This window comes from Podarcis pityusensis (assembly GCF_964106645.2).
Source record: "Podarcis pityusensis genome assembly, chromosome: 3".
In the NCBI taxonomy this organism is placed as follows: domain Eukaryota; kingdom Metazoa; phylum Chordata; class Lepidosauria; order Squamata; family Lacertidae; genus Podarcis; species Podarcis pityusensis.
The window spans coordinates 115,477,274-115,493,286 of record NC_138026.1 but is presented as its reverse complement, the minus strand read 5'-3'; the positions used below and the strand labels follow the sequence as shown (position 1 = coordinate 115,493,286).

At 44.4% G+C, this 16,013-nt stretch overlaps 1 protein-coding gene and 1 long non-coding RNA gene across 3 annotated transcripts; one reads left to right on the top strand and one right to left on the bottom strand.

The window, feature by feature from the left end:
* Nucleotides 1–1,579: 1,579 nt before the first annotated feature.
* On the bottom strand, nt 1,580–5,604 carry LOC308472989. The gene is made up of 3 exons (XR_013983853.1): nt 5,472–5,604; nt 3,249–3,496; nt 1,580–1,758 (listed from the first exon to the last, which is right to left on the bottom strand). It is a non-coding gene; the product is annotated as an uncharacterized lncRNA (long non-coding RNA).
* Nucleotides 5,605–5,652: 48 nt separating this feature from the next.
* LOC308474660 (uncharacterized protein) lies at nt 5,653–15,800 on the top strand. 2 transcript variants are annotated; one of them, XM_081001235.1, is made up of 5 exons: nt 5,653–5,814; nt 9,168–9,288; nt 13,219–13,250; nt 15,154–15,295; nt 15,670–15,800. In XM_081001235.1, exons 1-5 carry the CDS (start codon nt 5,742–5,744, stop codon nt 15,710–15,712), a joined length of 411 nt encoding a protein of 136 aa, XP_080857361.1. In that variant the 5' UTR covers nt 5,653–5,741; the 3' UTR covers nt 15,713–15,800. The 2 variants fall into 2 exon arrangements, with proteins under 2 accessions (XP_080857361.1, XP_080857362.1); XM_081001236.1 differs by lacking the exon at nt 5,653–5,814 and adding an exon at nt 5,821–6,097.
* The last annotated feature ends 213 nt before the right edge of the window (nt 15,801–16,013 follow it).

The window sequence follows — 16,013 nt, the reverse complement described above, 5'->3', positions numbered from 1 at the left end:
GGTGGAAGTAATCTGAGCATCCTGGACCCTGCCCTCTGATTCCCCTGATTCCCCTTGCCCTCCACCAAACACCCATCAAGTGTAACAAAAGAGATATTTACATTTCCCTGTTTCCCAGCCAAGTTAATCACACCCTTTTGTGAGAGCCAGTGTGGTGTAGTGGTTAAGAGCAGTAGGCTCATAATCTGGTGAACCGGGTTCGATTCCCCGCTCCTCCACATGCAGCTGCTGGGTGACCTTGGGCTAGTCACACTTCTCTGAAGTCTCTCAGCCCCACTTACCTCACAGAGTGTTTGTTGTGGGGGAGGAAAGGAAAGGAGAATGTTAGCTGCTTTGAGACTCCTTCGGGCAGTGATAAAGCGGGATATCAAATCCAAACTCTTCTTCTTTTGTCTTCATCTGGATTTGTTATTTCTGGAATGGCTATCTGTCTGGCACTCAGGTATCAGGATGCCAGGAATTATCACTCAGGCAGAGGGGCTGTTGAGTAGCTGAGCTCACTTGTCTGTATGAATTTCTTCCCAGTTTTCCCAGTGAGCCAGTACATAGATACATTTGTCAGTGAATTCTTACATTTGGTATTGTGCAGCAGAGGCCCTTTGAATAGATAGGAAGAAACTACGATGAAGTGTTTTGTGGGGACAAATCACAAAAGCCACAAAAGTGATTGTGCTGATTTTGGTAGTGGGCTGCATGTGCATGATATCTGCTGGAGGAGCAACCCCCCCCCCCACCTATACATAAATTCCTGCAACAGGACAAACACTGGTTCCCTCGGCCTGAAAACAAGATGAGTGCTGCCGCAATCCCATAATCATCTTTGACTGGGCTTAACCTTTAGCTTTATTTTACAGTCACTTGCTGAAAGGGTCTATCCCAAGTCACAATGCAGTTTTGGAGCTCAGAGGTCAACAGCCGACATAATTTTCTCCCTGCGTTCGCTGTGGGAGAAATGTTGAGAACAAGGACGCCCTGGGTACACTGTCTTCATAGACCTGACAGAGGTCTTTGACCTTGTCAGCTGACTCACTACACAGCTCAACAAGATAGGATGCCCACCTAATTACAGTCATACCTCTTGTTACGTTAGCTTCAGGTTACATCTTTTCAGGTTGCGTCCCGCGGCGACCCGTAAGTACTGGAAAGGGTTACTTCCAGGTTTCGCCGCTCGCGCATGCACAGATGCGCAAAATGACGTCACGCGCATGCACAGAAGCGGTGAATCACAACCCGCCCATGCACAGACATGCAGGCATGGGTTGCGTTCCTTTCAGGTTGCGAACAGGGCTCCGGGACGGATCCCGTTCGCAACCAGAGGTACCACTGTATATGAATACGGGAAATGTTAATGTTATGGGTACTTAAAAAGTGTATATAGTTAGTTATTTGGTGTGATTCTTGGGTAATTTTTTAAAATTTAATATTGTTAAATACTAATTATTAAAAAAGAGAGTGAGGAAGTAGAGCAAAGGGATGTAGAGAAGAATGACAATGGAGACAAGGCTGAGCTGGAGGGGCAATGGTCTAACTCAGTATATATTCCCATGACACATTCATTCACAGCCAGCACAATTAGGAAGACATTAAAGTGGACTTTTTATTTCCATTCCATCCTGACTTGCTCTTAAGAGGGTATGCAGCAAGGTACATTGTCGTAGCATAACTTTAATTCCGTGTGACCTGAAGGACAGAATTCTCCAGCGCAATGACCTCCTTCCTTGATACATGCTTCTTTACCTTTAATTATATAATCCTTTCCTATACAAAAGAAGAAGAATTGCATGAGAGGTGAAGGAATTAAATATAAATCGCTGTATGACTTCAGCCATAACTCCCTCCGAAATGGAAATACTATTAGCCAGTGCTTATTTTATTTATTTATATATATATATATATATATATATATATATATATATATATATGTATGTTTGGGAGCACTCTCGTTTTGACTCAAGAAAATCACCATTTTATAGTTCAAATCGGGGAAAATAAATACAGTAAAGGGACAAAAGTACAAAGATTCACTAAATGTTTAGGGGTATGCGTACCCCTGCCTCCCCCCAGAAAAAAAACACTGCTCTTAGCAATGGATTTCATAAGAGGGGCATAGCTGTCAACTTTTCCCTTTTCTCGCGAGGAATCCTATTCGGAATAAGGGAATTTCCCTTAAAAAATGGGAAATGTTGACAGCTATGAAGAGGTGATGGGGGAAATATTAACAAGGGATTCTAACGTATAGTTAGCAGAGTAACAACTTAAACACATTGCAGGATTCCCAAAAAATAGACCAGAGGCAATTCTATTTCATCCAGCAGAGCTTTACTGCTACTGAAAGCAAATGAGCATAATGGTCACAAATCTAATAAATTCAGGATTGGCACCATCCATAAGAAATCCAGTTGCAGGAGACTTAACTTAAACTTACAATAACTTATAATAAGTCTAAACTATGTATAGAACACCACACCAGAAGGAAAAGAGATAGAAAGAGTGAAACCCAGGATCCTTTTGGCCTTACTTTTATAGCCAGTTCAAACCAGCTGTACTCAGCTTCTCTGAAGGAATAACCCAAACATCATGAACCTTCTGCTTGTTTCTTTCACACAGAGAAGCTTCCAGAGGTTTCCAGAACCCTCTTGAATTAAGTAGAATAGGAAAGATCTCTACATATCAGATCAATACTTCCTGCACTAAGAAATGCAAACTGACAGTATAGTCCACTGAGCCTCTCTGTCAGGTCCTTGGGATTCTTCCCTATACGCCTCATTGGCTGTTCTTGCTGACAAACTTATGGGCCTGGATGGAGGACATGGGATTGCGTGAGTAGAAAGCAACCTATGGGGCACAGTGATTACAACGCTCAGAGCATTCTCAGATTCCCCTTGCAGCAGAGGACAGGGCTTAAAGCTGCTCATTGTCCCAACCTTTAGACCTAAGGACCCCTGTTCACCATAGGGCAGAATTTAGGACAGTGTCCATTCTTACCCTCTTCCCTAGAGATATCTTTCTGCTCCTCTCTTTCCTTTGCCCTCCATTCACCTCCCTCCTCTTTCTCTGTGGCTTGTAAACAAAGCCAGCATCTCCTTCATCTCCATCACACTCAATATCCTTTCCATTCATAATTTGTCAGGCCGCAGGGGGGGCAAAGTCATAGAACATAACATGGGCATGATGGCACTGGATGACTTCCAACCCCATTTCATTCTTCTGTCATTTCTGTCTGGGTGTTTATTCAATGCATGTCTTACCTGCAGAAGACAGAAGCATCTCAGAAAACAGAAGGGCAACCATGAACAGCCAGCGCAAACTCATTGTTGAAACTTGACTTGGATCTCAAGTTGAGCAGCAAGAGCAGACTACTGAAGCAAAATACTCTGATGATAGTTCTGTGCCTCCTGGAAGGTTGAATGTCCACCTATTTGTAGGTTTTTGTGATATACTAACAGGTAAGCTCTGTGCATGAGTGATCTGGTTGCGATGCACGTGATGACAGGAACTATTCATCAAGGAAAGAAAAGAGGAAAATAAAAGTTCTTGATATCAACCATGAAATTTATTCAGAGTTCAAGGTTTTAGTGGCATGGATTACCTTAGACGTTGCAGTCAATATAAAATTTGCAGCTTTTGGTATTGTGGTTCATGGCAGATGCAAATTTATTTATTTTTTAATATAATTTTTATTAAATTTTCTGTATTACAATTTCAGATCAACATTTCACATACTTAAAATATCAGTGATTTCCCTTCTTCTCTTTCCATGATTCATTTTGCATATCTTACATCCCTGCATATTTTACAAAAACTTTACCAATTGGTTTTCCATTATTACATCCATCAAAGATTATTTACACTGTTGAATTTATCTTAATGCTGCCAGCGATTTCAGCTGTATACAGTTATTTTCCATAAACTCAATAAACGTTTTCCAATCTTCTTTAAACGTATGCTCTTCTTGTTCTCTTATTCTATATGTTAAGTCTGCAAGTTGTGCATATTCTGTCAACTTAAGTTGCCAATCTTCTTTGGTTGGGACCTTGTTCATTTTTGGGTTAACAAAACACGGGGCGCAGTTGTTATATACATAAATAACCTTTGGCAGATGCAAATTTAGAGGAGCGCAACTGGTTTGCCCACACTGGACACCAAGCTGAGAAGTCACCACAAGGGGTGCTGCAACAATGACTTAGAGGTAAGAGGCAAGTGGGAGCTGAATTTTGTTATCGCACACGGCACCGCTGAAATATGAAAGCCCAAAGCCTGCCACTGCCATGGCTGTTTCTCCTCAAGGAGCCACGGAATAACAAAGCAAGGAAATACTGAACAGTGTGCATTAACATAATGAAGTCTTCAGGATTCGGTGCTTTGTAAATTGGGTTTTATGACCCTTAGGTTAACAACTGAGTGGAATGCTTTGACTAAAACAGGGAAGGCTGTTATGAAACAGGCCCCCATGCCTAGGATGCTCAGGCTGGGAGAAAAATCTGTCTGTCTTCCAGGGGTTTGGGTGTACTACCAATCAGTTTATAAGCCATATTCATTATACATTTGAGAGCAACCAACTTCTGAATGCTCCTAGAGTACCAAAAGCTCATCTTTCCTGCATATAGATTCACCTGTTCCAGGCTCCTAGTATAGGAGGACTCAGACCATTCTCATCATTGAGCTCTCCCTGGGGATAATGTGCAAATTTCCTTCTCTGCCCCTGCCCCCTCGATATGATGATGAAGGTGGTGGTGGTGGTGATACTTGCACCTCTTCCAACTGACTAAGCTGCTCCAGTCACTCTGGGTGGCTTCCAAGAGAATATAAAACAGACACAATACATCAGAGATTAAAAGCTTCCTGATACAGGGCTGCCTTGTAAGGAATCGCCTGCCTTCCACTGGGTTGTAATCCAATAAAAGTTCCCTGACTGTTCCTGTTGCATCTCCAACACTGAGGCAATGCTTCATTTCACTGAGGCAAAGATCTACATTGGCTACCAGTATGTTTCTGAGCACCATTCAAAGTGTTGGTGCTGATCTTTAAAGCCCTAAATGGCCTCGGTCCAGTATATCTGAAGGAGCGTCTCCACCTCCATCGTTCAGCCCAGACACTGAGGTCCAGCTCTAAGGGCCTTCTGGTGGTTCCCTCACTGCGAGAAGCCAAGTTACAGGGAACCAGGCAGAGGGCCTTCTCGGTAGTGGTGCCTGCCCTGTGGAATGCCCTCCCACCAGATGTCAAAGAGAACAACTACCAGAGTCTTAAAAGACATCTGAAGGCAGCCTTGTTTAGGGAAGCTTTTAATGTTAAACAGACCACTGTATTTTAATACTTTGTTGGAAGCCACCCAGAGTGGCTGGGGAGGCCCAGCCAGATGGGTGGGGTATAAATAAATTATTATTATTATTATTATTATTATTATTATTATTATTATTATTATTTTACTAAGAAAGAGGTCTGTGTTGCTACTGCCAAGGCCACTTTCTCACCCTCTTTATAGAAGTGGTTTTCCTGTGTTTTTTTAGGAGTCCTGCTGTTGTTATAATATATTTCATAATCCGGCTGCCTGGGGGAAGCAGAGAATGTATGTAATTGTATGGAGTGAGGGGGAAGTGTTCTTGGCAGCCTCGGGAACTGTTGCCAAGGGAATTGGAATCTTGGGCAGGTGACCCTTGTAGAGCAGTTAGGCCAGCGAGGAAGGAGATGGGGAGGAATGTTGAGCTAGTGAGAGAGAGAAAAGTGCCGTTGTGGGCTTTTGAATGGCATCGGATGACGGGAGACAGCACTCAGAGCCTTGGAGTGGCTGTGGTGGAGGCCAAACGAAACATCAAGGTGGAACAGAAATGGCTGCAGCTGTAGACTTTGGGCTTTCAAACTGCAAGTGGCACACTTTGCGAGGCCAAAATTTGGTGCTTCCTCACCTCTCACCTTCTGTTCTGCTCAATTCACTATGCCATAGTTGCAAAGCCTGGGGCACCCCTAGGCTCAGCACCCAGTGTCACACAGCCCTAACTCTGCTTCTGACAGCTCTGGGGGCAACCAGGAGCCCACAACACCCAGGAGTAGCATGGGGGCATCACCTCATGGGGGCACCCAGGCAAGTCTGCAGCATCAGGTGGGTCTTGACATGAAAAAGAGACTCATGATTAACTTTTTATTTTTTTAGGGATTTGCAGTGGCACCAGATTTCTACTTCATATTTAAATTTTGAATATGGAGGAGATTTCATACCAAGAAGAAACTACATTATATTGAGTCTGATCTTTATTCCATCTAGCTCAATATTATTTCATTTTCACTTATTATCCACCCTTCATCCAGGGTGGGTTTCCAATGATTAGAAATGCAGTTCTAAATGAGATCACAAAAACAGGGTTGGTCTGAAAAGATACATCTCAGTCATCATCTAAGGCCAGAGTAAACAGGTTTGTGGAATGTTGGCTGCAGCTGCATAGAGTGCCCTTTGACTCATCTCCTGCAATCAATATCTTCAGTGGAAGAACGTATGCTATCACCACCTGAGGCATGACTGGGCCAAGCAGCGCCACCACTCTCCTCTCACCACCCACAAATCAATCTTGACCCTGGGGTGGAGCTGCAGATGGTGGCATTGGGCCACCGTGTGAAAAAGCTGTCTCAGCAGCTCCCTTGCACCAGAGCCAGGCTGGTTGCACTCCCTAAAAACACACACACAGAAAATGCCCAGTGCCATGGCCTCCCAGCCCCGCTACGCTATGCCACTGACTGTCTTCACTTCAGTGTGATAGTAGGGATAACACTCTTTGTAGTACACCTGAGCATTAAAATCTAACAAATCCTTGTACAGAAGAAGAAAATTATGAGCTTCAATGACATCATTCCTTTTAACGTCTGATTCTATGTCTTGTTATAGCCACATTTGCAGACTGAAACAGTTCTAAGAGGGTTGGGGGGTGTTGTGTTGCGGACTATAAAATTAGTCTCTGCTAGGCTCTGGAATGTCAGGTTTCACCGAGAGCGAATATTGTTAGAATTCCTGCTCCATGATTGCAGTCATGGGATTTTTGTCTATTAAAGGTAAAGGTACCCCTGCCCATCAGGGCCAGTCGTGACCGACTCTAGGGTTGCGCGCTCATCTCGCTCAAGAGGCCGGGAGCTGGCGCTGTCCGAAGACACTTCCGGGTCACGTGGCCAGCGTGACGAAGCTGCATCTGGCGAGCCAGCACCAGCGCAGCACATGGAAACGCCGTTTACCTTCCTGCTATAAAGCGGTCCCTATTTATCTACTTGCACTTAGGGGTGCTTTCGAACTGCTAGGTTGGCAGGAGCTGGGACCAAACGACGGGAGCTCACCCCGTCACAGGGATTCAAACCGCCGACCTTACGATCAGCAAGTCCTAGGCACTGAGGTTTTACCCACAGCGCCACCCGCATCCCTTTTTGTCTATTACATGACGGTATATATTTTGACTCCACGGAGTGGGAAGTGACAGAGGCAGAGTGTTTGTGTTACTGTGTTCTGTGAAGTGGGACTATTGCTCTTTTTGTTCTTTTTCTCTTTGCTGTCTGATGCTAGAGAGAGAGGGAGCCATGTTGCAGTGCTCCATGTGTGTTTATATGTAAATAAAGTAGATTAGCCAAAATGCTGAGTTGCTGAGGTCTGTTACACACACTGCGAACACTCTGCGGATCCCTATGTGTGCCAATGTCTGTTGGCATTGGTCTCTGTGATGTTCGGGCTGAAGAAAGCTTCTGAAGCTCCTGGATGATCAACCAGGAGGGAGAGAACATGCTAGTCGGGCATGTGTCTCTGCTAGGGTCCTACTCAAGTGTAGGACAAGCTCCTGACAAATAAATGGCTGATCTATATTTGTATGTGCATATGCGTATGTTTGATTGGAAGCTCAAAGCAGGAACCAAGTGTACCAGCTTGTGCCCTCCCCACTTGTGATTCCACAGCAGCAGGGTACTTGCCAGCCTACTGGCTCCAATCTTGAACTCATGATCACTGCTATTCTCAGCACCACCCAGCTCATGAGTTTGTGTCCCTCTATTTTAAAGTCGTCCAAACTGGCAGACATCATTATATACTATGGTAGCAGGTGTTATTCTTTCACAATGTGCTGTTTGAGGAAATGCTCCCCCTGCCCATGCCCTGAATCTCCCAACAATCTGCTTAACTGGATGAATATTATGAGAGAAGAAGGGACAACATATCTCTATCTGGCTTTTCTATGCCACACACCATTTCATGTGCATCTATCATGATTCCCTGTTCCTTTCAGACCCAATATTTCTGAAGATAAGGCTCGCCTGTGGTCTGTAGAGACACAAGACTGAGATCAGAACATTCAGCTTTTAAAGTGGGCTCTAAAAATATGAGATTGAGGGACTGCAGTACATTTGGTTCCTCCCTATCACCTGTAAATGAAGAAACCCAAATAAGGAGTTGGGGCAGAGAAGCAAAACAATTCAGATTATTCCATTTAAGGAACATTTCAGTTCATGTCCACCAGAAGGAACAAGATTTCCCTTTGATCTGCCGAGAAGCGATTGGATATATGCAGAAGCGCCATCAAGAGAACGCTTCGATAAATATGCCCCCTTTAAGAACCTTTGCCAGCTTCATGAACTGTTGCAACCATGCCATGGAGAACCACAGTGCCAACCTGCTTTTAAGGGCTTGCTGAGTTCTCATCTCTCAGTTTTGTTCATCCTCCCCAGCGGCAGAGTCTTCCCACCTGTCTTCTTCCAAACATGAAGATCTTTTGCATCAGTTTATTTCTGGTCTCGGTGGTTCTCCTGGATGCATCTGGTGAGGAGCTATTCAAGGTGGACTTGGGGAAGAGCATTTGTCAAGGTTAAGGGTTCACCAGACACACAGTGGCTCCAGGGTGTGTCAGTGGAAGAGACAGGGGCATAAATATTCTCCACGGACTTAAACTGAGCTAACAATTGTTTTCTCTCTCCGTTAGCAACTGCTCTACAACTCTCAGGATTATTTAGGGGAGAAATCTGATGAGGACTTAAAAAACAATAATGCTATTCACGTCTTCAGGTTGAGAGAAAATGGGCTCCCAACATTCCATGTCTTACTTTTTAGGGGTGTGCAGAGACCACAAGATGAAACTTGTATCTGTAACTTTGGGGATATTTTCTGCACCTCTCCAAAAATCTATCTTTAATAGAGGGTTTCGTTTCTGTAGGCTATATGGTTCCAGCACTAAAGCGATGTATTGATGCTGACGGCTATTGTGCTATTGACTTATGTCATCCAGGTGATACATTTATTCAGCGATGCTACAAAAGGAGGCCTTGCTGTCGAAGGTGAGAATATGGGGGCGGAGGGACAAAATGGGAGGGAAATAAAAAGTCTAGTATGTTGCCTTGACACTTTCCCCATGAAAACCCACTCTTTAACCCTTTCAGCAATTGTGGAAAACCTAAATTGCTGTTGGTTTTGATTCAGTGTTAAATATCAGGTTTTCCCAGGGGAAGCCGTGGGAACAAAAGGAAAGCACTCAGACATGGATGAGAAAAGTACAAACCAGAGCAAGGACTTCTGAGCTGGAGCAAGGACTTCTGAAGTTATTTGCAGTGCCTTGGTGATTCAGATGTAAAGGGGGAAAACCTGCAGATACGTGTCTGATCAAAACTATGCTTCTAAGCTGACTGTATAAGTCAGAGGTTTTCAACCTTTTTGAGTCCATGGCTCCCTTGACCAACTACATTCTTTCTGCGGCACCCCTGGGGTACCATGGCACACTGGTTGAAAACCACTGCTATAAGGAAACACCAGGACGAGGAGAAATGGGACAGGACAGCTCCTTCAAAACTGACAAGTGCAGGGGGACCACTAGGGGGCGCATCGGAAGATGGCTGACAATAACATCTCTCCGACCCACACGAGGTAATTTAGAGGTTATGATGGGAGTAATTAGCCTTCCTACCCCCCCCCCAGGATGGTGGGGGGGACTGCCCTTGCCTGCTGTGCCCTATACCACCCCTGAATTTGTGGGGATGGGGGCACTAGGCACAAAGCCCTCCTGTGGGATTCCGGCACTCCTGGACGCCGTCCCTGATTCGCGCCACTAGCTGCAAGAACTTCAAAAGAAACCATTTGGATGAAGGAATGCACATATTTCAAGGAAGGAGGGGGAGCAAAGACTGCTAACAGAAGAGATCTCTGATAAAACAAGACAAGAATAAAACATGAGAAGATACGCCAAGACACGGTATGGCAAATTACTGTTGGGGGAGGGGGGGAAACTTTCCTTTCTTTCCTTATGTGATTAAACAAGAATCCCCTCCCCTCACGAGTCAGAAATGTCGTTTTAAGGACTTAAGCTGTGGATTTAAGGCTGTGTGGAGATAAACTTTCGAACCAAAGCATGTTTTAAGAAGAGCGTGGAATGTATAAGAGCTTTGGAATGATGCAGTTAAAAATGCCGTCGCCATATTGGGAAGTTCTGTCGGAGGTCTTGAGTCTGGGAGGAGAAAGAGAGAAATAGAGCTGTTTATATATTGTGGGTGAAACTCCTCAGAGGGACTTAAGAGCGACAGTTTTGCGAGATTAATGATGGAAAGAGCGATGTTATCTATGAAGGCGATGATATATGGAAACCATCTCGATTTGAGGATTGGAAGAACGGAAAAATTCACACAGGATTATTATTATTATTGGTGTTTATCGGCTTAAGGAGACTATCAGAAGAGATCATAAAGAAAAAAGAGAAAATATATGAACAAGATGTGATTTGGAAACAGTAAGATAAGACTGGATAGAATTATGAACTCTGTTTGGACTGATTTGGACTGATTTGGACATTAACGCAGTAGCAAGAAGATGATGATCAGAATCCCCCTTCGGATCTTGAAATATGGGTCCCCCCAACAAAATTTAAAATTCGGCTTTGTAATTCAGAATTTATGTGATGTGATTTAATTTGATTTGATTGGCCGGTTAATAAAAATTATTTAAAAAAAAAACTGACAAGTGCAGCTTGCAATGAGAGGGCATGGTTTTACAAGTGCTATCCAATCAGCATGTTTTGAGTGAGGGAAATAAAATACAGTGGTACCTCTGGTTAAGGACTTAATTCGTTCTGGAGGTCTGTTCTTAACCTGAAACTGTTCTTAGCCTGAAGCACCACTTTACCTAATGGGGCCTCCAGCTGCTGCTGCGCCGCTGCACAATTTCTGTTCTCATCCTGAAGCAAAGTTCTTAACCCGAGGTAATATTTCTGGGTTAGTGGAGTCTGTAACCTGAAGTGTATCTAACCTGAAGCGTATGTAACCTGAGGTACCACTGTAGTGATATAATACATACCCTCCAACTTTTCTCTGATGGAAATAGGGATGTCCTATTCTTTATTATTATTATTATTATTATTATTACTACTACTACTACTACCACCCCACCCATCTGACTGAATTATCCCAGCCACTCTGGGCAGCTCCCAACATGTATAAAAACATAATAAAACATTAAATGTTTAAAAAATTCCCTGTGCAGTCAGCTTTCAGATGCCTTTTAAAGATTGTACAGTGGTGCCTCGCAAGACGAAATTAATCCGTTCCGCGAGAGTCTTCGTCTAGCGGTTTTTTCGTCTTGCAAAGCAACCCTATTAGCAGCTTAACGGATTAGCGCTATTAGCGGTTTAGCAGCTATTAAAGGCTTATCGGTTTATCGGATTAGCTGCTAAAAGGCTATTAAAGGCTTAGCGGCTTAGATAAAGGGGGGGAAAGCGGGAAAAAAATCTCAAGACTCGCAAGACATTTTCGTCTTGCGAAGCAAGCCCATAGGGAAATTCGTCCTGCGAAGCAACTCAAAAACGGAAAACCCTTTCGTCTAGCGGGTTTTCCGTCTTGCGAGGCATTCGTCTTGCGGGGCACCACTGTATAGTTACTTATCTCCTTGGCTTGAGGGCAGCGGCAGAGCAAGCCGATCGGGCGCCTGGGGTGGCGCACATGCCCTGCGCATGGGGCAGGGCCAGCCGGGGTAGGATGCTCCACGGGGCCTCTGAGGAGTCCGCCTGCCTCTGCCCACTCAGCTGCCTTACAGCTGAGGGGGAGGCAGTGGGCGGACCATTTTGGCAGCATGGAGCCAGCGCACGCCCAAGCCAGATGCGTGTCTCGGGCACGCTGCAGGCCCCATGATGAGTGTCGCCCCACATTTTGTCACCCCCCTCAGTTGTTACACCCGGGATGGACCGCCCTCACCGCATCCCCCTTCCTCCATCCCTGCTTGAGGATCGCATAACTCCATTCTCTCCAACATTTATCCAGTGAAAAGAGGGACATCATAAGGAAATGCAGGACATTCCAGGATCAAATCAGAAACTGTAAATCCAGGACTGTCCCTGGAAAATAGAGACACTTGCAGGGTCTGGTAATATAATTGCTTTGCTTTCCAGCACTTCTTGCTCTTTGCATATGAGAATCTCCATTGTAATGGTAGTACTCTGTGACAGTTCACATTTATTTCCATGACTTTTGTGCAGTTGAGGTTCTCAGCACTGTGTGCTGGCCACTCTAAAGAGTTAACAAGTCTGTGTTCTTAATATCCACCTGTTTATAAGGGTACCCCTCCTTTCCCTGAAACACCTGCTGTGTGTTATGCTTATCTTCTTCCATCTCAGCAGGTCCCCACGCTGTCATTGCAAAACATGTCCCCGGGAACAATTTGTGCCGTGGGGATTTTACTGAAGTTGGCTAAATGTAAAAATAAGCAGAATGGGCACGAGAGGAAACTTTTTAGAAGGAAGTAAAATGTCCTTGATACCAGGGGAAAGGGGAGATATCTCCAACCCAAGGAACCAAAAGTGGGAGTGTAAGCATAGTTTGGGGTGGCCTAGTGAGAAGATCCAGAATGCTGCTAGACACAAGAGAAGAGTACAGTAAATCTGGTCCAATTTGTTAATGAGATAATGACTTGGATGTCTAAAAGTTAATCCATATTTTTTTAAGGTCAGTAACTAATCAGGTCTAATCTCTAGGGTTTGGCACATGTCTGATGGCGCCAAGAAGTTAAGTCCCATCAAATGTAAATACCTGGGAAAGTAGGCAAATCATAGCACTGTTGGCCTCCTGCTTTGGGTTTCTAGGGAGAAGGTGAAAAGAAGGTGAAAAGGAGACAAAGCCATCTATTTTCTATGCGGTCCATCGCCACCCTTCTCCCAAATTCTGAAGCAACCCTTTTCTTGTTGTCTCCATCTGGTCTCACTATTTCTCCCTGTATTTTTCTTCTTCTTCTAGAAAAGATGACATCGAAGTCGAAGTCATTCCAGGTATAATGAATCTGTGTATACATGTAGTGGGAGTGGCAATGATCCTAAACTGAACGTAGGGTGGAGTCTGATTGAGAGCAGTTTTCTATAAGGCAAATCCAGATGCATAACTGGAATACATAAATATACATTGGACACAGTTTCAAATTGTTTACAAGCAGAAAGTTCCAAATACATAAATCCATAATATCCATATCCATAAGAGAGAGAGAGAGAGAGAGAGAGAGAGAAGATTGGAGGGTGGGGATAGACACTAGGCAACATGATACAAACTCCCAAATGAAAATAAAATGCACTGTTAACACAATCACTTCCACAGTATCACCCTCACCATCCATTCACACAATCAGAGCTATTAAGCACCTTGTGCAATATTTTGACCAACCAACCAACCACTCATGCTTAAATCAAGCACACTCAAGAACATGAAAACCAGCAAGAAGTTATGACTTCCAAGTATTTGACAATGGCAGCAACAAAAACGGCTCTCTGCTGAAATGAGGTTTCTGGGCTTAGGGGTTGGCAGCCTAAGGCCCATGGGCCAGAAGCGGCCCGCAGAGGCCATTTAACCAGCCCCCGAGCCGCCCCCGAACCGAGCTGCCCGCTCAGCAAGTCCCGACACCACGCTGTGCCAGTTTAGTGCAGTGCAGTGCAGGGACTCTCTTCTGCGGCTCTGGAAATCACTTCTGCACATGCCTAGACTCCGAAAATCGTGCCTGCGCAGTCACGGTTTTCGGAGTCTGGGCATGTGCAGAAGCAATTTCTGGTGCCGGGGACATGCGCAGACGCGATTTCTGGCATTGCGCTGCGCTGGTCCGGCCCATGGAGGATCTCTGCGGGAGTGATCTGGCCCATGCCTGGTAAGCCTTGCTGAGCCCTGGCTTAGGATCTTGGCATCTGACTTTGGTTTGTGGATTGTGGGGTTCTAGTAAAAATGAAAGCAGTTCCAGTAAGCCTGATTTCTTCCCAAACCTGCTTTGATGGCTTTAGGGGGTGGGAATGTGCTTCTGCTTTGTTCTTCTGCCTTTTCTGAGGAGTGGGAAATGGGAAGAGCTTGCCACTAATGCTCAGGCAGGGGGGCCCATCCACAGCTAGTGATGGAACGGGGGTGCTGCATCTACAGCCATGCCCCACAGAGAGTGCATATTACTACATTGTAGTTGCCTGACAATGAACATCCCTAACACAAGCCTTGCCTGTAATCCTCGAGAGATTTGGTGGGTGGGGAATAAAGATTATTATATTCAAAGCTAATGTCTCAGCTGTACCAATAGGGGACATCATAGGGGTCTGTTAAAAGGATAGAGCATTTTTGTATTCTGAACCAGGGAGAGCTTGAAGGTAATGTTTGTTTCAGGATTGGAAAGGTTTGTTTACGTCAGCCTTCCTCCCCAACCTGGTGTCTTCCAAATATTTGGGACTAACAATTCCCATTAGACCCAGCCAGCAGTTGGCAAAGACTGGTTTATTGATCCATGCAAGAAGTTACCGTATTTTCCCAGGCTGATGCATCTGCAAACAAATAAACGAAGGAAGATAAAGCAGCCTATGAAACAGATCTCTGAGTCCCTCTGCCTGTACAGCTTAGAAATGTTACTCAGTATTGTGCTTTTCAGTGCTCAGAGTGCTTTAATGGTTGTTAACAGACTCAACTTTCACAACAGCTGTTGCAGGTAGACTAGGTCATATTTAGATCCGTCCATCTGTCAGTGTGAAGCTAAGATATTGCCAGCACAAGCTTTCTTCAAAATAGCCTGCAGCCGACCACAGGTCTGAAACCAGTGAAAAGCAGCTCCTACACAGAAACCTAAGGAATCCCAAATGTTAGAGTTAGATTAGCTGGTACTGCATTTACAGATGCAAGACCTGTGCTCAGTTTCCACCCCTGTGTACCTGTCTAAAGGTTCCGAAATATTTAATAGTAAAGACGAATGTGTCATTGTTGGAGGGGTCTGCCATTTGAATACCTACAACCCTGGGAAGTGCTGGAGTCTTCGTTATATACCACTCGGACACTGCATCCCAAGAGGTGTTTGCTGTAAAAGGTGAGTACAAAGGCTCACTCCCCACAAAATAAAAATTAATTGAGTTGAAGGTGGAATGATTCACATACCCTTGCCTGGAGTTAAGGATGGGGGTGAATTTAATTCAGTTCACATTTAAAGTGAGCTTACCTAAATCGTGCTTTCCAAATGCGAAAACTATGAACACATTTCTGCTCAGCAAAATGTGGGGATCCTGCTGATACCTATCTCCTGTGTGGCGGTGCTGCTGTTTTGTCAACTTAGTGATCTGAGAATGAATTTGCTACTTGTATTACCGATACCTACACAATGACTGAGAGTTTTGAAATTAGGACGGGGTGGGTGAATTGTACATGTGGATGTTAACTCAGAATGTCAAAACCTCTAACTTTTAGGCCAGACAGCTCCTTGCCAGAAAACCTTCACCTTATATATTAAGGCCAGCCGGACTGCCTCAAGGACTTTTCACCATCTGAAGGAACTCAATGGAGTATTTGCAAAGTAATAAATGCAATGTAGTTGTGCTGTTCAGGGAAGCTTTTAATCTGTGATATTTTACTGTATTTTTTGTTTCTATGGAAGCCGCCCAGAGTGGCTGGGGAAACCGAGCGAGATGGGCAGGGTACAAATAATAAATTATTATTATTATTATTATTATTATTATTATTATTATTAATGCAAAACACTCTCTCTTTTTATTTGAAAGAGGTGGGCATAGAATATCGTACTTTTATCCAGA